This window comes from Theropithecus gelada, chromosome 9, assembly GCF_003255815.1.
Source record: "Theropithecus gelada isolate Dixy chromosome 9, Tgel_1.0, whole genome shotgun sequence".
NCBI classification, from domain to species: Eukaryota; Metazoa; Chordata; class Mammalia; order Primates; family Cercopithecidae; genus Theropithecus; species Theropithecus gelada.
The window spans coordinates 45,679,666-45,704,157 of NC_037677.1; the positions used below are offsets into that span (position 1 = coordinate 45,679,666).

The following is a 24,492-nucleotide window of genomic DNA, read 5'->3' on the forward strand; positions in this document are numbered from 1 at the left end:
AGAAACCAGATGAAGGAGAGCTGGACCACTCCAAATGTGGCCCTTGGCAGGTTAATGGTGGGGTGAGCCAATGTGAGGGGAGGAGTGTTTTAGGAAGAACGAGGAGGGGAAGTGAGGGTGAGTGAGGGGAGGAAGATGAGTGTGGCACTGCATATGTGAAGTGGAGGTAAATGTGTTGCTTCCAGGTGTACTTGTCTAATAAGCACTGAGAAATCTGGGTCTAGACTCCAACACATAGGCTAGTTGAGAGATTCAAATGAGGCTGCTCATAGGAAGCGTCTGAAAATTAAAAAGCATTTGCAGAGTCAAGGGAGTGCCTCCTGGTTGCCACACGAAGTATAAACTGAGTTTGTTCACCCTTCCTTCTAGATTGCAAGACTAGTCTTAGAGAGAAGAGGCCCCAGGACTACACAGCAGTGTCCTTCTGCTAATGACAGCATGGGAGATGAACACACGGCTGTTTCCTTGGTAACAGCCTTGCCTGGCAGGCCTTCGAGCTGTGTCTCGGTGACAGATGGTGAGAGGAGAGAGAATTGAGTGTTACTATTGTCATGTTATTGTGTGCCGCTTTTGAATTGTCAGGTCAAAAGGGAAAGGCACAAAGGCTTCCTCTGGGTTCTGAAAAGAAAGTGAGCCATGGTGATCATGCTGAGATCAGCTTTCTCATGCGATGGAAGCCCATCTCATGGAATAGGTTTCTGGAAACAAATGCATTTTCCCCAAATGATTTCTAGGCGTCTTTCTGCCCCCAGCTTTCCTCAGTCCTTTGATCAGCTGCCAGAACCTTAATGTTTGTGTGAATATTTAGGATGAAATTGACTGAAAGGGTCATACATTGTCAGATACATTTGGCTTCACAGTCCAGCCAAGTCATTTGTAATGAAGTTATTTGAGGAATGACTAGGCAGGTTGGGAGAGGAAGGTTCAGGAATCTAGCTTTGTTATTAGCATCATTTTAAAAAGCAAATGAACAATCAGTTTAGAGCGACAACACTGCATGTTTTCCAATGGGCTGCCCCTCTGCACTTTCCTTGTGATTTTGGTATTTGCCAGGAACATGTTAATTTCCTCAGTAAGAATTATTTGGACCTTAGCCATGTTTTAGTCCCTTCATAGAGATTTTCTGGTTTTGCTGCAGAAGATGCAAGGCAGCCATAGGGTTGGGATGGGGTAAAGGGGGAATGCTTCTTTTTAAATCAAGTCTCCTCTGTCCTCATCCCTTTGCTCACTCCCTTGGGGCCTTTGAGAAACTGACTCCAAAGAGTGGAAGAGGCCTCATGGCGATGGTAGAACTGGTCGTGCAACACACCTTCACATAATTGCTTCACATGCTTCCATTCTTGCCCTGGTGAAGTTTGCAAGTCTGTGCTCTGTGCCTCTGTGCATTGATGCCAGCGGAGTCGCTGGCATCAGAGAGGCGGCCCAGAGGCCTTTTTGGTGGACAGACCATGTAGATGGCCAGCTGTGCTCATCCTTGGTGCCCAGAGGCAACCGTTTTGTCTTATGGTCAGCCTACATGGGTAAACAAAATGGCAGCTAAAGCACTGTCCATAGAGTCGGCCATAATTTTCTCCATGGCCTAATTATGCAAAATTTAGTTTCAAGTATACTACAAAATGACTAGAGTTCTAAAGGAGTAATAAGAATATATGTGATACAGGTTTTATTAAATGCCAAGAGCATGTTGTGTGTGCCTGGCAGCTATATCTTTATGTATAAACATAGTTGGGTTATCTATAATAGTGCTATTCAATGTAGTAGCCACTTGCCACATGTGGCTATTGAGGACTTGAAATGTGACCAATCTAAATGGATAAAATAGGTATTGGATTTTGAAAGTTTAGTTTGTAAGAAGAATAAAAAAATCTCATTAACAATTTTTTCATATTGATGACATGTTGAAGTGGTAATATTTTAGATATATGGTATTAAATAAGATGTATGATTAAGTGTATTTAACCGGTTTCCTTTTACTTTTTTAATTGTTTTATTTATTTTTTGTTTTACTTTTTATTTGCTTTTTTCTTTTCTTTTAATGTAACTATTTGAAAACTTCAAAATGACATTTGTGGTTTGTATTTATAGCTCACATTATATTTTATTGGACAGCACTAATCCATAACATACATAATGTACTCTGCCATAAAAAGTAGCAAAAGAATTATTTTAACGTAAAAGAAATAATTCATCTACTTGACAATTTACATTTTGAGACTGGTCAATTTCACTTGTAATCTACTGAAGAATTTGTTTTTATCAACATATCACACTACAGGTCCTAAGTTTGAAGTTAAACTAAAAAAGAATGCCAATGGTTTGGGATTCAGTTTCGTGCAAATGGAGAAAGAGAGCTGCAGCCATCTCAAAAGTGATCTTGTGAGGATTAAGAGGCTCTTTCCGGGACAGCCAGCTGAGGAGAATGGGGCCATCGAAGCTGGTGACATTATCCTGGCCGTGAATGGAAGGTCCACGGAAGGCCTCATCTTCCAGGTGCTGGGGGGCACGGGCAATGCAGCTCTATCTGCAGGCTGGCCCCAGCTTTGCCTCTTGCTGGCGTGCCGCCATAGGGAAAACTCTGGGCTCTTGAAAATCACACCAGCAGCCTGGATTTTAATCACACAAAGAGAGTAATTAGTGGTACACGCTCACATTTAATTTAAAATCTCTGTTTTTAAATATCTGACCTTAACTCAGCCTTGCTTCTCGCTGGGTTCATGAGAGAAGCTGAAGATAAAGCCCTGGCCTCTGTGCTGGCTGACGTCTCTTCACACACATCCTGGGAGTTGGGCGTGGGGCTGAAGGGACTAGATTGGGTCCCTTTCTGTTCTCCTTCTCATTTCTCAGCTACACTTATAGCTTTTCATACGTTGTTGCACTGATTGTCCTGCCTATGATCAAAAATGCAATTTAAGAAGAAGAAAGAGTAATGAACTATTGTATATATTAGACAGAGTCCTGGAAGAAAATGGAGTCATTTGAGGAACATTTAATTAAGGTGTGGGCAGGTTGTTAGGAAGCTCAAGGGAGCATGTTGTGGCCTAGGGCTAGGAAGAGTGGGAAGCAGTTACCCGTAACCCGAGACCAAAGGGGATGCGAAAGCGCAGTTACCCCACCCCAGGAATGGAGAGCTGGTGGAGGGACTCGCTGGCATGAGCTCTTGCCTTGGCTGAGGTTGTGTCATCCCATGGCAACCTGAAGGGAGGAATCTGGAAGCAGCAATGACCTCCTCTCCCTGTCTCTGGTCTCCCGCCGTGTTCCCCTAACTGAGCCCAACAGGAAGCCTCATGCAGTCTTCATAGGTCAGCTCCAGAATCACAAAGCAAGATGGGCAAAGGGGGACAGTGGTTCAGGGCAGGGCAGGGCAGCGGGGAGGTCTCTAGAACACCATACACTCGAGTGGAAGGGTGTACCTTCATCTGTCCATCTCCTGATCCAAGAACCCTTCTCTGAGAACCACTGCTGGGCTGGCAACTCTATGAGAGACTGAAGACACAGAGGAGGACAGCTCATGCAGTCTCAGAGCTCACGGGCAGGAAACAGCGGTGATGGCAGGAGACACGTACTCTGGGAGACGAAAGCCCATGCTGCAGTGCTCACACCAGTGAGCCAGGAAAGAAGTGTACCCCTTGGAAGTCCTGGATGGCTGAGGCAGGGACTAGGGAGTGTTCTGATCAGCAATTCTCAAGCAGGGATTATTTCCCTCTCAGAGGACATTTGCTTAAGTCCAGAGCCATTTGTGGTTGTCACAGCTGATGTGTTTCTGGCATCTAGTGAGTAGAGACCAGAGATGCTGCTAAACACCCTACGATGCATAGGACAGGCATTCCCACAAGGAATTGTCCAGCCTGAGAGGTCAACAGTGCCAAGAGTTTGAGAAATCCTGGTCTAAATAGGAAATAGGAGCTATCGAGGCAACCTTGAGCCCTGGACATTGAGAGGGTGGCTTGGAGCAACAGGTTCAGCATGGTAGGGGCTTAGGATGTGGGTGCAGAGGGGAGTAGATGGGAGAGAGGGAACTGGGGTGAGAGGCAGCAGCAGGTAGAAATGGGGTCTATGTGCTATGCCTTGGAGCTTACATTGAGGGAAAAGTGAGTCAGCCAGGGTGTGCAGTGGGAGGAAGGACTCAGTTATATCTGCATTATGGAAAACTACCCTTGAGCATTGTGGAGGGAGGCAGGTGGGTGACACTGGAGAAGGCAGCAAGCAGAGAGGAGGTCACTGCAATCCTATAGGCAAGAGGTTCCCAGAGCTCAAGCCGAGCCCTGATAGGAAGCTCAGAGCCAAGGATCAGGCTTTAGAGATTCAGGTGGTGGAGCCTGCACAATTGGTGGCCCAAGATGAGGGGAGGTTGGGAGGAAAGGGCAATTGAGATGAATAGCCATTTGTTGGAGCCACTCTTTTTCTCTCTGAAGAAAAGGCATTGGTATTGGCAGATATTGCCATTCCCTTGAGCAACGTGGAGGGAGGCAGGTGGGTGACACTGGTGAAGGCAGGGACCAGTGAGGCGGTTACTGCAATATTACAGGTGAGAAGTTCCCAGAGTCCAAGCTGCACAAAGGTGATGCACAGCCCAGCATCTTGCATCAACTTTGTGGAAGCTGCAGGACACTGACGTTGGTTCCTTGCACTTTGAAAAGTCAGGCCCACAGCAGTGTTCTCTGGAGTTCTCAGGAGTGAGAAATAGACCAAGGTGCAGGAGGGAGGAGCCAGTGCCTGGAACACAGTGGGGAGAACATCGCTGTATCCCCAGCGATGCAGTCCCAGATCTAACAGTGAATCTTGGTTTCTCGCAGGAGGTGCTGCATTTACTGAGAGGGGCCCCACAGGAAGTCACGCTCCTCCTTTGCCGACCCCCTCCAGGTGCGCTGCCTGAGATGGAGCAGGAATGGCAGGTAGGCTGCAGTGTCTTCTACTCGCTCTGCCTGGCTCTGGTTGGGCCCCCCTTTTTCCTGATTCTAGGGTCCTAAGAGGGTTGTAGGGTTGTAGGTAGGTTCAATGCCACCTCCTTTCACAGGGGCAGGAAAATAGCTGGCCCCCGAACCTCAATAGGTCTCCTTCCTCTCCTTGATTCTGACTCTTCCAACATTTGGGTCTTCCTGTAGATGTTTACATGTTTAGACTTTGGCTGTGAAACTTTTAGGGCCAGGTTCTTTGGAAGCCCAGGCATCAGAGAGGGAAGCCTGGGAGGAAGGAGAGTAGACACAGAAGCAGACCAAGGGAATTTCCAATAAGAATTTCCATTCTGAGAGATGATGTGGAAAACAGGATATATGATTACCCCCCTAATGCATGAAATAGGCGCGCGCAGTCTAGTGCAAAGGAGAGAGCCATTGGAATCAGGAAAATCAGGATTTTTACCTTGATTCCTATGTTAGTCAGGTTCTCAGAGAAATAGAACAGATAGAATGAGTGTGTGTGAGTGTGTGTGTTTATGTGTGTTTATATATGAAGAGAGTGAGAGAAAGAGAAAGAGATTTATTATAGGAATTGGCTCATGTGACTATGAGGGCTGGCCAGTCCAAATTCGACAGGGCAGGCCAGTAGGCTGGAGACCCAGGGAATAACTGATGGAGATCAAGCCCAAAGGTGATCTGGAGGCAGAACTCCCTCCTCCTCAGGGAGGTCAGTCTTTCCTCTTAGGGGCTTCAGCTGACAGCATGAGGCCCACTACATTATGGAAGACAATCTGTTTTACTCAAAGTTTGCTGATTTAAATGTCAAATCACATCTAAAAAAAAATACCTTCACAGCGACATCTAGATGGTATGTGACCACTTATCTGGGTACCATGGCCTAGCCAAGTTGACAGATAAAATTACCCATTGCCATGCCTTCTGTGAGGTCCCTAGGAAACAGATTTTGCAGCAGACATGTGAGTGTGGGAGGTTTTTATGGGCCTGCACTTGAGAACATCCCCTGTGAGGGTGACCGAAGTGGGGTGAGGCAGAAGGAGAGATCAATGTGCAGCTATAACCAGGGCCTCAGCTGACCCTGGAGGGAGCCCTGGAGCAGAGATGGCCCTTTGGAGCTGCCATGAATTGGGACAAGAGAACCTGTGCCTTTGCGTGTTGCCCTAACCAGCACTGGGGTGTAGGCCACCCCAAGGAGGGGAGAAGAGGCAGTGGGATGTGAGTCTCAGTCCTGGAGAGGGGATCTGGGCAGGTACCTGGATCACCTGTACCTGCTGTGCTGCATGGGCCTTGGGCAGTTGCCTGTCCTCTCTAGGCCTCATGATTCCTCATCTCTAGGATGTGGATAAAAAGGATCACTTATTGTGCCTGAGGGTGTCACCATCACTAGGACAACATAAAGGGCTTGATGACCCAGATCCTGTTGATGCTTAGACTCCAAGAGGTCATTTGACATAGCATCTAGGGAGAGAAGAGCTATGGGAAAGATATCCAAAAGTTGCTGGTTTGGAAAAGAAGGTAGATGACAGCAATTGTGTTAAGAAACTGAACCAGATGAGAGAGGGCCAAATTTCACATACACCAATTCAGGCCAAGGTGCTGGGACTCTGTGTTTTTGTTGAAATCTCTAGGAAATCCCAGGGAAAAAAGCAATCTTTCCATCCTGGAAAATAGCTCCTCCCAGGAGAGCCCATAAAGCTCTAGCAGGAAGGGTCCAGGTGAGGTGTGGGGGTGAGCTTTCCCTCCTCATACCCGAAGGCCAAGTGGGAGAAGGATTGTGATTTGCTCGGGTGGCTCCAGTGGTCAGATTGCAGAGCAAGGGTAAGCGGCTCTGGGGAGTGAGCATTTAGTCCATAAAGTAAAGCACCTCTGAGAAGGAGGCAGCCATGCCCACATTTGGGGTAAGGACATTCCAGGCAGAAGGAACAGCATGAACAAAGGCCCTGAGATGGGAACCCACCTGGATGTTTGAGGGACAAAAATACAAGTGTGCTTGGGCCGTCGTTAATGAAGCAGAAGTGGAGGAAGTTGTGGAGGCGGCAGGGACCGACCCTGGAGGGCCTTGGGGATCAGAGGAACATGATGCCACCATCCTGCATGCAGTGGGAAGCCACTGGGCTGGCATGGAGGGTTAAGCAGGAAATGTCCTCCTCCATTCTTCAGAGGAGCCACTTGGGTTGCTCGTGCTCAGGGACTGCAGGAGGTCAAGCAGGTCAAACATGATGTGGCTTGGACTCAGACTGTAGCTGAAGAGTTAAGCAGTAGCCAGATTTGGGATACATGTGGTAGGTGGAGTCAGGAGACTACTTTGTGATTAGAAATGGGTATGAGGAAAGAGAGCCATGAAACTTTGGCATGAGGAAGCCAATACAGGGTGAAGGAGGGGTCAGAAGGTAAAAAGCCCAATTTTCCTGATTCCAATACCTCTCTCTGCACTAGATCGCACATGCCTATTTCATGCTTTAAGAGGGTAATCATAGATCCTATTTTCCTCTTCATCTCTCTTGGTACCAATTACCAAGAGAGGGACTGCTTACAGGGGCTAGGGAAGGCCATCTGGGGTGCATGGAGGAGAAACAATAGTTCTAATATCATGTAAAACTGAGATGTTTATAGGCTATCCAGTGAAGATATCTATTAGGCAGTTGTGGAGAATAGGCATGAGATCAGGGCTAGGAAAAGTGAATTTGGGAGTTGTCAGCATGTAGAGGCCATGTAAAGCCATGAAATGGTTGAGATCACCTTGGGAAAGAGTGCAGATAAGTTCCAGGAGAGGACTCAGAAGTCAGCACAGAGCATGCCAACATTGAGAGGCCTGGTACAGAGATGGAACAGCATATGAGATTAAGATGGGGCCTGGGAACTGGTGGAAAAACGAAGCAAGGGTGAGACTAACAATCAACTCCAGGTAAGTACAGCAAATGAACGAGGAAGCTCTCAGGCAGGAAGGAGGGACACACTTTGTTGAACGTTACTGAGAGAGAGAGAGAGAGTGGGAGGACAGAGATTTGTTCTTCAGCTTTAGAAAGATAGAGGTCACTGGGGACCCTGATGTGGGCTCCTTCCATTGGGTGGTAAGGACAGAAGGCTGGTGCTAGTGGGAACGAGAAAGAAGGAGGGAGGCATGGAAATTGTGAGAAGAGACACTCATGTAAGAGGCTGCCATGAAGTAGAGCACAGAAATGGGTGGCGAGAGGTGGAAGGTGAAGTTGGGGTAGGGGCACAGGCTGCTCAGTGGAATTTGCTGTGGGAAGATGAAGAGTTCTCATCTGAACGTGTCCGTTTTCACTGTGAGGTCACAGGCAAGGTCAGGGGGGAGTTGTTGGAAACTTGAAGAGAGAGACAAGATGAGAAATAATTTAGAGAGCAGAGGTAGAAAACTGAATTGATTAAGGACACAGAGAAAGATTATCTGGAAGTCTTGACTGCCCATTTGACATCTGCAGTCACACACTTGAAGCTAATCTAGTCAGAGGCTCAGAAGCAGGGGTGAGGTTCACACAGTTTGAGTAGGAATTAAAATGGAAACCCAGAATCTGCAAGTGACATGTGGGAGGAAGAGAGGGGCAAGGAGGTGGGCGCTCAGGGTCTTCCTTGTCTGTAAGTGAGCATCTAGGGGCAGGGCCATGGATGCTGAGCAGAATAAGAGGCACACCGAGGACATGTGTGACAGGGAAGGGGAGTGGGGGTTCTGATGAAAAGCAGCAGCTCCACAGACTGGAAGTCTTGGAGTGGGGAAGGATTGCTGGAGAGCGTGTCCAGGGACGGTGAGCTAGGAGAGGATAGGTTAAAAAACAGATTTTGTAGGTCTCTCCAAATAGTATGAAATGTGATAAAATATGCTCTTTCCTAAAATTTTGATTTTTGGTGTATCCTGTATAATGTCCAGTCTATCAGAAGAGTAGTAAATGTTTATGACTTATAATTAAATAAATGTGCACATTTGGAGGTGTATCCCTCTCATTGCTAGGGATGTACAGTCAGAAAGGTGGGGAGATCACTCATTGGGGTGGTTCTTCTTTTGTAGGTGAGGGCGGGGGTGGGAACCCAGCCATGGGCTTTATTACATCAGGGATGGAGATCCGGGGGTGGAAGTGCTAGAAGATAATTTTCTGGAAAAGGTAAAATCATGATTCCTACAGATATAAAAATGAACACATGTTAAAGATTTTATTTAACTCATTCAATGAGGGGACCAGGCAGATGTTAAAACTGGCTCAAAAAAAGATTTCAAAGGACCTGTTTATTTATAGAGTTGTAAAATAGCTCAAAGACAGTGGAGACAGCCAGAATCAGGGAACCCAGCAGGTTCTGCTGTAGATAAAAACAGTTTTCTACTGAAACACAGATTGTTTTTCTGTAGAAGGTCGAGCAGTGGCAGCAAGACATAGCACGTCACCAAAACCAAACCTAAAAGGCTGACAGGGAGGTGAGCAGTTGAGATGAAGCAAGTCATGTCTGGGAAAGTGAGGAGGAGACCCAGGAAAGAACATCATCTTGATGGGGCAGGAGACAGGGAGACAAGCCCTGCGATGACAGATGAAGATGAACTTAAAAAGAAAACATTTCTTATCGGAAAGTGGAATAGAGTCATTGTTGAGCATATTTATCTTCCATTTTTATCTTTGTCTAAATTTTGCAAATATTTTTTATTTAAAAATAAGGCTCACATTTATGGAGAGCTTCCAAAGCCCGCTAAGCTAAGGTGCCTGAGTGTGCTGCCCAGGGTCCAGCCGGGAGCATGTGGAGGAGCTGGGATGCTATGGTGATAGGCCGACCTCAAAGCCCATCTTGTAACTGCTCTGATCTACAACCACATGGGGGAAAAAAGCTTTTTATTTTTTTAAAAAACAATTTGCACCCCAGAGCCAGTAATCAGTAGCATTTCTTTTAATAGACACCTGAACTCTCAACTGACAAAGAATTCACCAGGGCAACATGTACTGACTCATGTACCAGCCCCATCCTGGATCAAGAGGACAGCTGGAGGGACAGTGCCTCCCCAGAAGCAGGGGAAGGCCTGGGTCTCAGGCCAGAGTCTTCCCAAAAGGACATCAGAGCAGCACAATGGGGCCAAAATAGAGAGAGACCTTGGGCCAGTTCCTTGACACATTCTCCTGAGTCCCACCCTCATTTATGCAAACTTCACCAAGAAAGGGATGCATCAACATTGGAGACCTCTTTGGAAAAGGATGTGAGGCAAAACTGCTATTCAGTTTGTGATATCATGAGACTTGGAAGGTAAGAATTGCCACATTTGCAGTCATTTTGTAAACTGTGTGCATCTCATTGCTAGGAAATTATAGTCAAGCCATCAATAACTATGCTTGGATGCTTTTTGTACCCAGCACTGTTCAGGGCATTTAGGAGAGAGGTTGCACCAAGAGAAGCATAAGGTCTGGTGCTGCTGTGACCACCTGTGAGCTTTTGGGAAAGCAAACCCTACCCAGACCACAATTGTCCCCAATATGTCTTGGAAACTATAGATGGCAGGCCTCAGGTTTTCTCCTGGCACACAAACTTTTCTCTTGTATCCTCCATGGCCTCTTAAAGCTTTGTAGTAAGAAGGAAGTTCTTACATGCATCCTCGTTTCTATTGCTAATATAATGCTTTATTATCGACATCAGTTTTTTTAAAAAGATGGGGTCTCACTATGTTGCCCAGGCTGAATTCAAAATCCTGGGCTCACGTGATCCTCCCACCTCAGCTGATCAAGTAGCTGGGTCTACAGGCACTGGCCGTCATGCCTGGCTATACCAGCTTTTGTTTTCTAAACACATCTATATCTTCAAGACCACCCTGCAGCATTCATTTTCACAGTCATTTTAAACTTAGTCTGCATTTTTGTGTCCATCCATCTATAAGTATTTCCGGTTCTCAGTCCTATGCTGAAGGAACACATAGTCTTTGATTCAGTTTGACAAGTACTTATTACACAAGGGGCTTGGAAACCTGTTGGGAGCAGACAGAGGGCTGCACATGTAGGATAAGACCTGCTTCTAGGCATTTGCCAGCCAGAGGCTTGGGCATAAAGCAGGCAAATAACAAGGGGCAATCATTTGTGTCTGACACTCTATAAATCCACTTATATGAAATGGCTCTCATTTGATGGTCATCTTAGAAGACTGTCAAAGGTAGATCCATAGGGAATGATAGTCCCTGTGAAGTGTAAAGCAGTGGTGTAATACAGTTGGACCTGGTGAGAGCTGTAAAATCCAGGAGCCAGGCATGCATTCCCTAAAAGTACCCTGCTACAATTTTTTGAAGAACGCTGTGTTAGCCGAACAGAAGCTAACTGGTTTGCAAAGTGGAACAGGGTGGGCAAGCACATTCATCAATGACATTCACTTTCATTGTCTGATAATGTATAACATAAGTGTATTTATAGTTCTTTACAATTGCACTCTAGGCAGTAATTGACATACTTGATAAAATAATAAAGAAAATAACCTACAGCGACTTGTCCAAGGACAATCATTACCATGATCTTAAAGGACATATAAAAGGAACCGTACTTTCCTGTAGGCAGGAGGCACTTGTTTGGATATTGAAAGGTTTTGCTGCCAGATAGTTTGGGATAATGAAAAGAGACCCTGGGAGCTGAATTATAAAGTGACTCTGGGTACAGGTACAAGCTTGGAATTTGACTTGCCAGGTGCCTTTAATTTAATATAGTCAATAGTTATTTAAAATGGTGTTTTAAACTATTAGTATAGGCAGTCACTGTTTCATTCATTAAATTACAGAAAATCAGCCTGTTCAATATAAAAGTGATCTAGTTTAGCCTCAGACTCCATGCTGGAATCTGCTCCATAACATTCCTGAAGAAGGGGTCCTAGCTTTTGCTTGAATATCTGCAGGGATGCGGAGCTTGCTACCTCTTGAGTGACCCATTTTATCATCATCTAGTTACTGATCAGAGGTTCTTATATTAAGGTGAAATCTTTATGCTGTTATGCTGTTCCTATGGGACCAGCATTTAAAGTTACACATTTTGCATACAGCATGGCTTATAAATTCAAGCCTCCTAACTTCATCCGAAGCTCAACCAAAGAAAAAGTGATTTGCTCCCACATAGAGAGAGCAAATACATCTTTATGCTTCTTTATGTCTTCTACTTCCAAGTCCGGATACCTATTTCTGCCTATCTTTTAGCATTTGCTTTTTTTTTTTTTTTTTTTTTTTTACATCAAACATCACATTATTCTGTTTTTCTGAACCAAATTAAATTTGGCTTAGTGGCCCTATTTGCAAGGGTATACCAGATGTCCAAAATCTGTCATTCTTGGAGGGACTGCTCCTTCTAGAGCCACATGAGAGTCCCAAGGGCTCATCCAGAGCATTCCAGGGGAGTCTCCGATCTTCAGTCTGTTGTGAATGCCCGTCGCCCATCATACTCACTGCCAGGCCAACATGGTCCATGTACCCATGGATGAACTGTGGGCAGTCAGCCTTACTGTTCTGCATATCCTGGCTCTCTCAATGGCCAACCGCTCCCCCTTTTTCTCTAGCCTCCCTGTGGTGGTTCTGTTGATGAATGCTTTCTGCCTCCTCACATTTCCTGACTTTATTTTTACTTCGTTTTCCCTCCCTCACTTAGGAACCTTTCCTCCCCTCTGAAAAGAACTCAAACCAAGTCCACCTCTCCTCCAACAGGACGTCAGTTTGCATTTAATGCACACATAGTTAGTGGCCGCCCCCTACAGGAAGAAAAGAGGGATGCATGCCCCGCAACCCCTGGACACAGCTCCCCTAGTTCCTGGGTAGGGTCTGAATAAGAATTTCAAAGTGGGATTGTGACTCTCTGCAGAAGCCTTAAAAGTGTTTGCAGCTCAGTTCTGAGGTGGCTGTCGCAGGCCACTGCCTCTTAAATGTCTGGCATCTGTGAGTCAAACTCTTTAACAAAAAGAGCATGGATTTCTGGATCCTATTACATGGTTTCAGCATTGCCACTTACTAGTATGCCTGGAGAGTTGCCTTCCCTGAGCTGGAGGCTTCCCAAATGTAAATGGGGACCATGACAGTTCCACAGGGTACTGTGCAGGTCAAAAGAAATAGCACGTGCAGGGTGCTGTCACACTGCCTGGCATGCAGTAAGAACTCAATGCAAGTCTGTTTTCCTTCCCTTTCCTGAGCTATTTCCAGCTAAAGAACAGGTCCCTTCAACTGAAATTCCCAGCAAATTGCCGGAACTTACCATCTGCCAGGTGGCAACTTCCTACAACCAGATGGCTGCCAGCACCACAGCAAACCCAAAGTGTTCATGGACAAGATTCGATTTCACTTTTCTTTCTCTGTTCTCTTCTTTTCTCACACTCTATATCTAGAGGTTTTACCGTCTAGTAGTAGATCTTTATAAAAATATCTTATAATAAAGCACTATAGTACATTTTTATGGAGGAGATTTGGATTACGTGCCTATCAGAGGGAAAGCTTGGCTGAAGTCACATTTTTTATAAGGTTAGTTCCTAAAGGTAGGCATAAGGCAACAATCGCATCAAGTCTCATTACCCTTGAAACATCACTTTGGAAGGAGTGATGTTGTTTGCCCCTTGGTGTGGGAGCAAATCACTTTTTGTTTGGTCAAGCTTCAGACGAAGTTAGGAGGCTTGCATTTATGGGCCATGCTGTATGCCAAATGTTTGTCTTTAAATGCTGGCCCCATAGAAACAGAGACAGACTGAGAGGATGGAAGATTTAGTTCTCCCACTCATGTGCACTTCAGGGCTTACACTCATTGGTTGGACAGTTGGTCTTTGCAGAATGTTTAAGGTTCTCTTTCTCTTTCTTTTTTTTGCCTAGCACATATCACTAAACTCATGTAAGTAAAATGCACGTAAGTTCACCAAGCATCGCTTTGTGAAAGTGATGGTATAAATCTTGATGGTCATTTATTTAAGAAAGCAAAATGAAGCAGGAGTCCTTGAAATGAACCTAAAGTTATGACATACCTTCTGGGGAAGGGCACTGCCTGGAATAGCAGAAGATAATTAGGAGGCCAGAGATCTCACTCAACTGCAGCTGCTAGGCCAGGTGTGATGTCAGAGTAGTTAGGGAGGGATGCAGTTGCCAGGTGAGGGAGCTGTCATGCCTGCTCCTGGGTTGGAGTGTGGCTGAGGGGAGTGAGTGAGCCTGGGATGGAGCCTGGGTGCTGCCTCTAGTAGGGTTCTCTTTATACCTTCCAGGCTCCCACGGGTACCTGCCCCCTGCATTCCTATTCCTATCCACACAATTCTGACAAATCCCAACTATTATACTTCAGCTCAGATTTATCATCTGAGCTTCAAATCTGGCAGTCCATTGAACTAGTCTACCTTGATGTTTTAGAGATACCATAAATCCAACCTGCCAAAACTAAATGCAGTTGTCAGGAGCAGAGACCTGGGGCTCCCAGCTGTGTCATCAGGGCTAACAGGGACATCAGTATGGGGCCTGACGATGGAGAACTGGAGACATGAAGAAACACAAAACCCAAACTTTGTTGTGAGTTTAAGCATAAGTAAATAGGACAATTATAATACCTTCATATTTCAAGCCTGAAATGCCCAATCTGCTTCTGTGACTTTCCTCCTGAAGGTAGAGATGATTTTGGTGGCCCAAGTCTTTAAAGGATAGCTGTCCAGAAAAGTTGGGCATAGTGTCTTTTCTCAGTAAATATCCTGTAGCAAGCAGAGCCTTCAGAATGGTTTCACTGACCTCAGAGCTGAACTAGGATTCCTCTTAAAAATACCCACTGAGGAGTTTCAGGACTTGGTGGGGACCCTGGTTCTGGGGTCCTGCTGGTTTGTGTGGGAGAGATGGCTGGCCAGGGAGCCCATGTGAAATCTCCAGATTCTCCTCTGGTTATCATCTGTCTATAAAAGCCTCCTTCTGTTGGACAGCTTGGTGGGCAGAGAATGAGGGCAAGAAGAACTTGAGGTCATTACACAAACCCAGGGGGTGAGCAGAGAGCTCCGTGTACCCTGACAGCATCAGGGTCTTGCTGAAAGTCCTGCTACATTAGCCATGAGCTGGCTGACCTTGAACCCTGGGTGTAGGATTCCACCTCTTTACCCATCATGTCCACATGGCAAAACATGAGGCTTGCTGTGAAAGAATGTCTCTATCTTAATGAAATTCTCCAAATTTCCAAGTCTTGCCCTTTCTGTGAAATAGGCATACAGGCTTCTGGTGCCTCTTTATTCCCTAGTCACCCTTTCCCTATGCCCACAGTTGAGCCCCAGGTCAAATCTCCAAGGGCAGCCTGATGGCATGTGCAAAAGGGTAGAAGGATAGGCAGTCGTTGTCCCTACTTGTGGTGGGATAATGGCCAAGATTTCACCCTTGGGACCCCAAGTCCCCCTGGACAAGCGGGAAGAAAATAACTTTTTATTTGGTTGAGCCTCAGATGAAGCCTTGCCTCTTGCCTCTTAGGCTGATGGCTTCCCTAGGTCTCTGTCCAGGCAGAGCCAGTAGCTGGAACTCCGAATCGAAACCAGAGGGCAAAGAGCTTATTAGAAGGCGTGGAGGGAGTCTACTGGTGGGAGGTGAGGTGTGGACATAAGTAGCTGCAGTGGCCAATGGAAACATACTGCTGCCATCTCTCACTCCTCAACAAGGCTTAGTGTGCTCAGAATGGAGGGAAGTGGGTGCTGCTTGAGGGGGTGGGGTCAGTAGTGAGTCTTGACCTGGGCAATAGGCTAGATTTCCCATTCTTTGATAAAACTTCTTGAATGTTTCTTTCCTATTTTTATAAGAAAACAGTTTCTACATGATTTGGCCAAGTTTAAAGCCAATTTTCCCTGCAAATGCTCAAGAATTAAGAATGTCTTTTGACAGTGAGTGTTCCTCTTCAGTCCTTGTAGAATAATTTCTTTTTTATACACTTGAGTGTGCATATATTTACATGACATTCACTATTTCACATACCCTGTAGCTCTTATGAGCGGAAATAATGTCTCTTTCACAGTGAAGCTCAGTTTGGGACAGACGCTTCCAGCTCTACTGGGGAGGAAGGTGGACTCTCTGGATGTCTGGGTGTTTGTAGCTATTGGGGTGCACCAGAGCCAATTTTAAGAGAAAGAGGCAATGCAGGAAAGGAGAAGGATAGCAGCAGCACATAACAAAGCCAACCCATTGATTTGGGTATGGGGAAGGAGGCTGAGAAATGAGGATCCATGTATTTGGTAAAAAGCTAAATCTTTGTGCTTTTCTCTTAGATATTCCTTCTCATCTTCTCTAACCAGACCTTCGACAGATATTTTCTGAGCACCTTCTCTGCATGTCTGCAGTGCTGTGTAAAATGCCCTACCTTTGCATGGACTGTTCTTTCTAATCAAGAGGCGTGTGTGGCGAACTTGGGGCAGCCCCTGGAAGCCTTGTTCTTTGACCATTACGTCTGCAGCTGCATCACCAGATAATGAGCTTCACCACTCACTCGTCTGCCTCCTGTGTCCTTTCACGGGGAGTAAATGTCACTCTAGCTGGCCGCCTCTCTAAATAGGCACATTTTCAGTGCTCAGAAAAGGACCTGATCTTTGCACAAAGTACTTTGATGGTTGCCTGCTTGAGTCACTCCCAACCCCTTCCTGAGGCCCTTTCTTTGTAATTCTTCTGTTGAAATAGTTATCATATTCACAGTAGTAATCACAGCATCTCACATTTACTAAAAGCTTACCCCATATCAGGAACTCGGAGCGAGGGGGCTGTGTCAGAATTATGTAATTTACATGTCCCAATAATCCTAGATGCTTCTTGACCATTTAGTTTTGTCAAATGAGAAAACTGAGGTTCCAATGAAGTCAATAAACTTGTCCAAGGTCTGACTGACTCTGTTTGCCATGTGAAGAGTCAGTCTTAGAATTGGGTCATTGCCCTGCTTGCAATGCTGTGCTCTCTGGCAAGCCCCTCTGTCTCCTGAGCTCAGTAAGGTGCTGCAGCTGCCTCTATCATAGCACTTCCTACATGGACTGTAACATTTATTTACTGCTCCAACTTCTCATTAAATTGGGGGCTCCTCAAAGCCAGGGGCAGTGCCTTATTCGTTTCTTGCTTCCTGGTGCCCAGAGCAGCCTCTGGCATGAGCTGTTTGAACATTGGCTGAGTCTCACCGGCCTGCGTCGTGGAGAGTATTCTAAAAGGCAAGGGGAAGGTGGGGCAAGGAATTTGTTTTATTAAGGCTGGAAGACACATGGGCTTCTGTTTTCTAGTCCTGAATTGGATGGGGAGGATGGGGAAGGTGACATGTACCATCCATGTGGAGCCCCTTCTCCCACCTCGGAGGATGAAGAGTATCTTACCATCAACTCTACATGCCAAGGCCAGCTACCCTGTGAAGAATGTTTGGAGGCAGATTCTGGGACCATTCTCTTGCCACAGTTCTGCTCTTGGGGCACTGTCCCAGAGTCTTTGCCTCCAGAAGAGTCCCCAGAGAGTGGGAGTGAATGGGAAGACCTGGAGGAGCCTGTGGACCTGGAGTACGGTGCCCTCAGGTGGGTATCACTCTGACTGGGTGGGCTGGGGCTGAGCTCTGACAGCAGCAGGGCTCAGTGCTATCAAGTCACTTCAGCTGGGGGCGGGGGATGGTCTGCGGGCATTGCCCAGTTTCCCCTGCATCTTCTCTGGGAGTCATGCGTCATTGTGATGGCCATTTTCACAGAGCACTTACCATGACCCTTGCACCATGAAAACGACCTACAACATGGGGACTGTCATCAGCCCCATTTCACATGACACATTTGGGGCTTTCTCAAGGTTATCCAGTGAGTAAGTGACAGAACCAGAATTCAAGCCTGATCGGTTCCCCACTCCATGGCCCACCTGTTGAGTGCCCATCTATTCTGACTCCTGTGTACAGGAGGGTGCATCTCTTTCCTCGGGTCTCTTTCTTTTGGGGGTCTAAATGTCTAGTGCTGATTCCTGTTTTGCCTGCTCCTACCTGCCCCTCTGCTGGATGTACTGCAGAGAAGAGTCTTGGTGTCCTGTCATAGGGCCCATCTTGTTGGACTGCTGTGGCTGAGTATAGACCAGCATCAGGAAAGTCTCACTGTTAAAGCAAGGAGCCACCGGAAGCTGACCTGGTCACCAGGCAGGGTCAGAACATATTGATGAGGACACAGGAGGAATAAGGACAGCAGAAACTGTCACACTGGGAGGAAGGGAGGTTAAATTCTGGGCAGGTCTGTAACCACCCAACATTCTGTTAAAGTACTTACAGTGCATATTTAAAAATGCCAAATGTTCCAAAAACTTTCACATAAACAGAGTTTCAAAGTCCATTGAAACTTACCGAGACATCAGTCCGAGAAGTTTCAGGTATAACTGAAACACACTCCTCCACTTTCCTCCCACTGTGTCCCAGATCCATTTTCCTGGCTGTACATAAGGAAGCTCAGCCACCACAAATGATTGAGCTGGAGCCTCAGAGGACAGTGGTGGGCCAGCTGATAAAGAGAGTGGATATTTGAAATTAAAATATAACAAAAGGGCTAGTTCTTATCTGAAATAGGAAGCAACAAGTTAATAGAGTGGAAGATTCAGAGGCTTTGAAACCGTTCATGTTCATGTATGGGGAAGTAGAACACTTTATAACATCGGGAGTGTACATTATGGACTGACAGAAGTGTGGGCAAGCAGGAAGCAGCTTATATGCAGGGGAAGTCTTCTTGGAGCTGACTCCACAGGGCTGGGAAGCTGAAAGAAGAAGGCTGAACAATTGGTGAACCACAAGGGCCAGTCCACTGACATGTGCAGTGCCTCTGAGCCAGCTGGGAAGAGAAAGGCAGAAGGTGTGGCATTGTGGTTGGGGGTGCTCAGATTTGAAGCCTGGCTCTGCCACTCACTAGCTGGGAGACCTGCAGCACATGACTTTTAAACTGTTCCATATGCAGCTGACTGCCAGATGGAGATAACCAAACCCACCTCATGCGGTTATGATGCCAAGTGTATAGTGGTAAGCGCTTAAAAAACATTAGCTACTTTTATCTTCAATCACAAAGGAGGGAATTACTCCAGTGAGAGGATACAAGCTTTTTAATGCATTCAATCCTGTTGGGTTTTTCCATGTAGTCAAAGGAACTAGACAGTTGGCCTTGTGCCTTAACATGTGATATGGGTCTGGGTGGGGAGAAACACTCACCTATGACAAGGGTGCCAGGCTCTACCAAGTCCTCATCTATGTATGGACTGTGGCGTGGGATGTGCTCAGGGTGAGTCCTGTTAGAATCACTGATCCCGCACAAAAAGGAGAACAGGTCTCACCCTCCCCTGCAGACAGAGGATGGGTGTGCCAACATGAGTGCTCAAGGCGTGAGTTCTTAGTTTGGCTCCATGCAGCAGCCCACAGGTGTGCTTCATGGCATCTATGGGCTACTGCACCTAGAATGTTGACTCGTGTGCTTCTTTGGGGAAATGAAGGTCTTAACAGCCTTTAAATTCTCCAAAATGTCCATAACCCCTATAAGCTGAACCCCCTCCACTGTATATATGATCTCATTTATAAGGAGGACTTTGCCTACAGAGCAGTGCAGCCTTTAAACCTAATCGCCAATTATTTCATTTGGTCCTTTTAGACATTAAGACAGTCCTAGTACATAAGATAGTTTCTACATGTGATTTAACCTAATCCTCATGTCAATTTTGAGTGATATTCTTATTTCTCTTTTTAAAAGGGGCTTAAAAGGTTTAATTTGCCTGAGATCATACAGGTAGGAGGGGTGGATTCACACTATATCTGTCTGGTTCTCCTTTTGGTGCCTTTTCACATTTCCCCTAGAATGTGTCTTTTCATGTGAATTTGTGTAACACAAGTCTTTCCACAAAGTGGCATGAGTCCTACTTTTCCTTCACAAAATATTTCTCTTTTATGAGGCTAAGAAAAACACCCTTGTTCAGTGGTATTAAGAAGAGGACGGAACTGTTCTGTTTAGGGAAGGCTGCTAGCAAAATGAGGAGGCCACCCATTAAAAGCTGCTTCTTGTTTTAGGTAAACACAGAGAGCAACCGTCTCCCGAGGCAGAGACTGAGGGTTTCTGCATGGAAGTCCTTTTGACAGAAGAGCCCTCAGGTGACCTTGGTCCAAAGAATGTACCCACTGGCTCTGCCACGGGGAAAGAAACCTGTAGGCTCCTGCGAAGGTGACCTGGGATGAAGGGCCTGGCCCAGTTGTTAAGAGCTCACTGCAAGAAGAGCATGCTTGTCAATTCCGAGACTCATTTTGAATCATTGCTGTTGCCTCTCTTCAGTTCTGGGATTTACGTCCAGCAAAACTTTGCGTGTGTGTGTGTGTGCGTGTGGAAAGGGGAGGTGGTGAGAAGGGGGTGGGTGGCTTCCCTTTGTGAAAGGAATTGAGAACCAACCTCCTCCTCAAAGATACCCCAGGCAGGGTGAGGTCTTGCTGCGGCACTGGCACACACTCTCCGGGACAGATACAGGGTTGTAGGGTGCACTTCGTAGTTCACCTTGGAACAAAGGAGTTTCTATGGTTATCACAGTGGAAGGACTCTGTAAAGGGAATTGGCTCCAAGGTTATGGGTGTAATATGTTTTGATATCTTTCTGTATCTTTTCTGTACAACTCCACATAGCTATACATTCTTTTAAAAGGACTTTCCTTTTGGACTTTATACCTGATTCTACAAAGCATATGAAGGAAAAATAAGATGGGGATATCTAGTAAGGAAAGCGGAGTGATGTGGTAGATCCAGCATTACCCCATATTAGGACAAAGAACTAAAGACACGTGGATTAGCAAATGCCCAAAAGAAACACTTGGGGGACCAGAGGCAAGCCCAGGAGCATACCTGGTGCTGTGTAACAGAGAAAGCAGGGCAGAGTCGGGGTCTCAGCATAGGGGAAGGGGAGACAACTTCATAGATACAACTGGGAGAGCTGGAAAAATGATTTAGTTTCAAAGCCCACTTCATCGACTAGAATCTCTCACACACACACACACTCACACACACACACACACACATCAGAGAAAGACTGGTAGGAAACAGGCTCTAGTTTTATCAGATCTGCAGAGGAATGATCACTCTTCCAGCTTACTGCAGTAGACCAAAAGCATAACAACAAAAAACCTACAAAGCTGACAATATTGAAAAAGTTTAAACTTCTGTACAATAGTAATGACAAAACTCATGTAAAAAGAACAGCAATGAGTTGGGAAAGCGTTTACATAATTGTGAACAAAGATTAATATTTTTAATATTTAGAAAGCCCATTATAGTTTATAATAGATCAATACAGGATTTCAATAGGCAAAATATACAATAAAATACAAATGACCAACAAACATACAAAACATTCTAACCAAAACAATGTCAATATATTGATTTGCATTCATTACGTTCACAAAATTAAAAAAAAAAACTGTCCAATGCTGGCAAAATTTTGCTGAAGCTGGCATATTCAGAAATATCAAAAGCTGGGTATGTCCACTGACCTAGCAATGAAATTTCTGAGAATTATCCCATAGAAATAATCCAGAATAGCAAAAATATTAATTTATTTAAAAATGCTCACTGTAGTGCTCTTGATAAAAACAACACATTGGAATTGGCTGAAATGCCTTAGAATGATGGTAACATTAGAGAAAATGATGGTACAATAGCATATTAGAATATTGCACTGCCAAGAAAGCAATATAACTATGAAGAACTCACAACTTAGTCAAGTGTTTGATGTAATAACTCAGAATTACATGCTGGTTACAACTATGGAAGGCCTCGCAGGCACAAGGAGAAGCAACATGAACAGAGGGGAGCCTCAGCAATGGAACAGAAATTGACCAAAGTTTGGGTGATGGGATTAGGAGAATACACTTTATTTTGTCAAAAATTACTTTTATATAGCTATAAATTTTACATTGAAAATAAAGAGACTGAAACTGCAAAATAAGAGAGAGAAAGAAAGCAAGAATAACCAACCAAACAGAAACAAAGACCAAGGTTAAAAAAGTCTGTGCTCTAAAATCTAATTCGTGAACTCTCCTCTATGTGCTTTTGTTTCTAATTTTTCTGTTCTCCTTATGACAGAAAAATCTTATAGGTCATTTGGCTTCTTCTGCTATTAATGAAAAAGATGTTTCCAGGGATCTGAACAGCCTTGTTCTAAATTCTCTCAGAGCTGAGGCCAGCTCCCCTGGTGCATCATTACAGTTTCACAGTCCTCAAGGTTAGGGAACTAATCAAGTATGCAATGAAGTGATTAAATAACAGTATTTACGATTTTAGAACTGCTCACATTCTGCTGAACACTGGTTGCTTATTTCCTCTTTGGAAAAGAAATTGGTGGATACAGGCTCAAAATACATCTGGTCCTCCTCCTTATAGGAAAGGACCACCCTTGACTCCCAGGCTGCTATACTCATTTTGAGCCGTATGTTAATTTGTCTTAGGTGGACTCAATTGCAGCTACCACTTGCTTTGTTTCAGGGCAAATGTCAGAAAGAACAGCTAATTCCTACGAGACTCAACTGCTTCCATTGTTGGCTGCTACATCCTACAAACCTGGCTGTACTTGAGGATCAACTATAGCAGGTGTTCAAAATACATATTCACTGGCCTCATCCCTGGAGATTCTGAACCAGTAGGGCTGAGATGAAGCCCAGAAACCTGTACTTTTACCAAGCTCAGCAGATGATTGTCTCTGTGGCCAGATTTAAGGACAACTGATCCAGACTCTTCAAGACTTCACTTGTCCTTCCCATCTTCCCTCCATGCCATAAATATTTATGAAGCTCCTATTATGTGCCAGCACACCATTGTTATGAGGTTGCTAAAGCATATACATATTCAGCACTAAGTTGAAGTGCAAAAGTGGGCTTCCAAACTCAACATAGTAAAGGCATCAATTCTCCCTAAATTAATTTTATAGGTCTAATGCAATTCTTATCAAAATCCTAGCAAGGTATTTTGTAATCATAGATGAGTTTATTCTGAAATTAATTTTATAAATTTTATTTTATATTCATAATGTAATTTACATTATACAAATAAAAACATCTTCTGAAACTTAATTTGAAAATGCACAAGCACTAGAATAGCTATAATATTCAAAAAGTAGAGTGGAGTGGGAGGAATCACTGTAATCAATATTAAGGCTTACTATATAGCTAGAGTAATAGTGAGATAGAGAAATAGACACATAAAACAATGGATCAGAATAGATAATCCAGAAATAGACCCACACAAATATTCCCAACTGATATTTGACAAAATGCAGGAGAAATTCAGTGAGGAAAGAATTGTTTTTTCAACAAATGGTACTGGAAAAATTGGACATCCATAGACAAAAAAAGAAATGATCATTGACATTAAACGTCACACTGTGTACAAAAATGAACTCCATATGTATCCTGGACTTACATGTCAATGCAAAACTATATGATCTTTAGGGAATAAAAGTGGGGGGAGGAAAATTGTTGGGATCTAAGACTAGGCAAAGAGTTCTCAGACTTGACACCAAAAGCATGATCTGTAAAAAGAAAAGGAAAAATTAACAAATTTTTTTGGTTTTTTTTTTCTCTGTAAAAAGTCTCTGTTAAGAGGATAAAAGATCCAAGCAACAAATGAGGAGGAAGTATCTGGAATCATATATCCAACAAAGGACTGGTGTTTAGAAGACATAAAGAACTCACAAAACTCAACCACGACAAAACAAAAAAATCCCATTAGAAAATAAGAAAAATACATGAATGGATATTTCACGGAAGATAATATACAGATGGCAAATAAGCACATGAAAAGATGCTCAACTTCAATTAGCCATTGGGGAAATGCAAACTGAACTACAATAAGTTATCTCCACGTATGTATCAGGATGGTCAAATCAAAAATAGGGAAAACACCTAATGCTGCTGAGGATGTGGAGAAAGGGGATTGTTCATACATTGCTCATGGGAATGTAAAATAGTGTATACATTGTGGAAAATGGTTTGATTGGGTCTTATGAAACTAAACACACAATCACCGTAAGACCCAGCAATTGCACGTAGGGTACTTATCCTAGAGAAATTAAGATTTGTGTTTATACCAAAACCTTTATGAAAATATTCATAGCAACTTAACTTGTAATGGCCCCAAATGAGAAAGAACCCAGATATCCTTCAAATAAGTGAATGGCTAGGTAACGTGTGGTAATCCATATCAAAAGAAATAACTCTTGACACTCACAACAACTTGTAGGAAACCCCAGAGAGTTATGTGGAGTGAGAAAATGCCAATCCCCAAAGGTAGTACAAGTATGATTCAATATATAGAACATTCTTAAAATGACAAAATTATAGAAATGGAGAATGGATTAGTGGTTACAAGAAGTGAAGGAGATGTGGGGGAGGAGAGAAGGCAGGTGTGGTTATAAAAGGGCAGCAGGAGGGGTCCTCTTGGTGATGGAAATACTCTGTATCCTGACAGGTAGCAGATATATGAGCCTACCCATGGGATAAAATTGTATAGAACACATACACACACTCTCTCTTTCACACCCACACAAACAGGTATAAATACAATTAAGAAAATCTGAATAAGATGGATGTATTATGTCAATGTCAATATCCTAATTGAGATACTATACTCTAGTTTTATAAGATGCTACTGTTGGG

The 24,492-nt window shown here is 44.5% G+C and overlaps 1 protein-coding gene across 2 annotated transcripts in view; it reads left to right on the plus strand.

Annotated features, from left to right (window-relative positions):
* Positions 1 to 16,715, plus strand: part of FRMPD2 (FERM and PDZ domain containing 2) — a 125,631-nt gene extending 108,916 nt beyond the window's left edge. For both annotated transcript variants that reach the window (XM_025396643.1, XM_025396644.1), the window contains 5 exons: positions 370 to 517; positions 2,276 to 2,490; positions 4,794 to 4,892; positions 9,808 to 10,151; positions 16,110 to 16,715. In XM_025396643.1, coding sequence (XP_025252428.1) covers positions 370 to 517; positions 2,276 to 2,490; positions 4,794 to 4,892; positions 9,808 to 10,151; positions 16,110 to 16,158 — 855 coding nt within the window. In that variant the 3' untranslated portion in view covers positions 16,159 to 16,715. The remainder of the gene's footprint in view (positions 1 to 369; positions 518 to 2,275; positions 2,491 to 4,793; positions 4,893 to 9,807; positions 10,152 to 16,109) is intronic.
* The last annotated feature ends 7,777 nt before the right edge of the window (positions 16,716 to 24,492 follow it).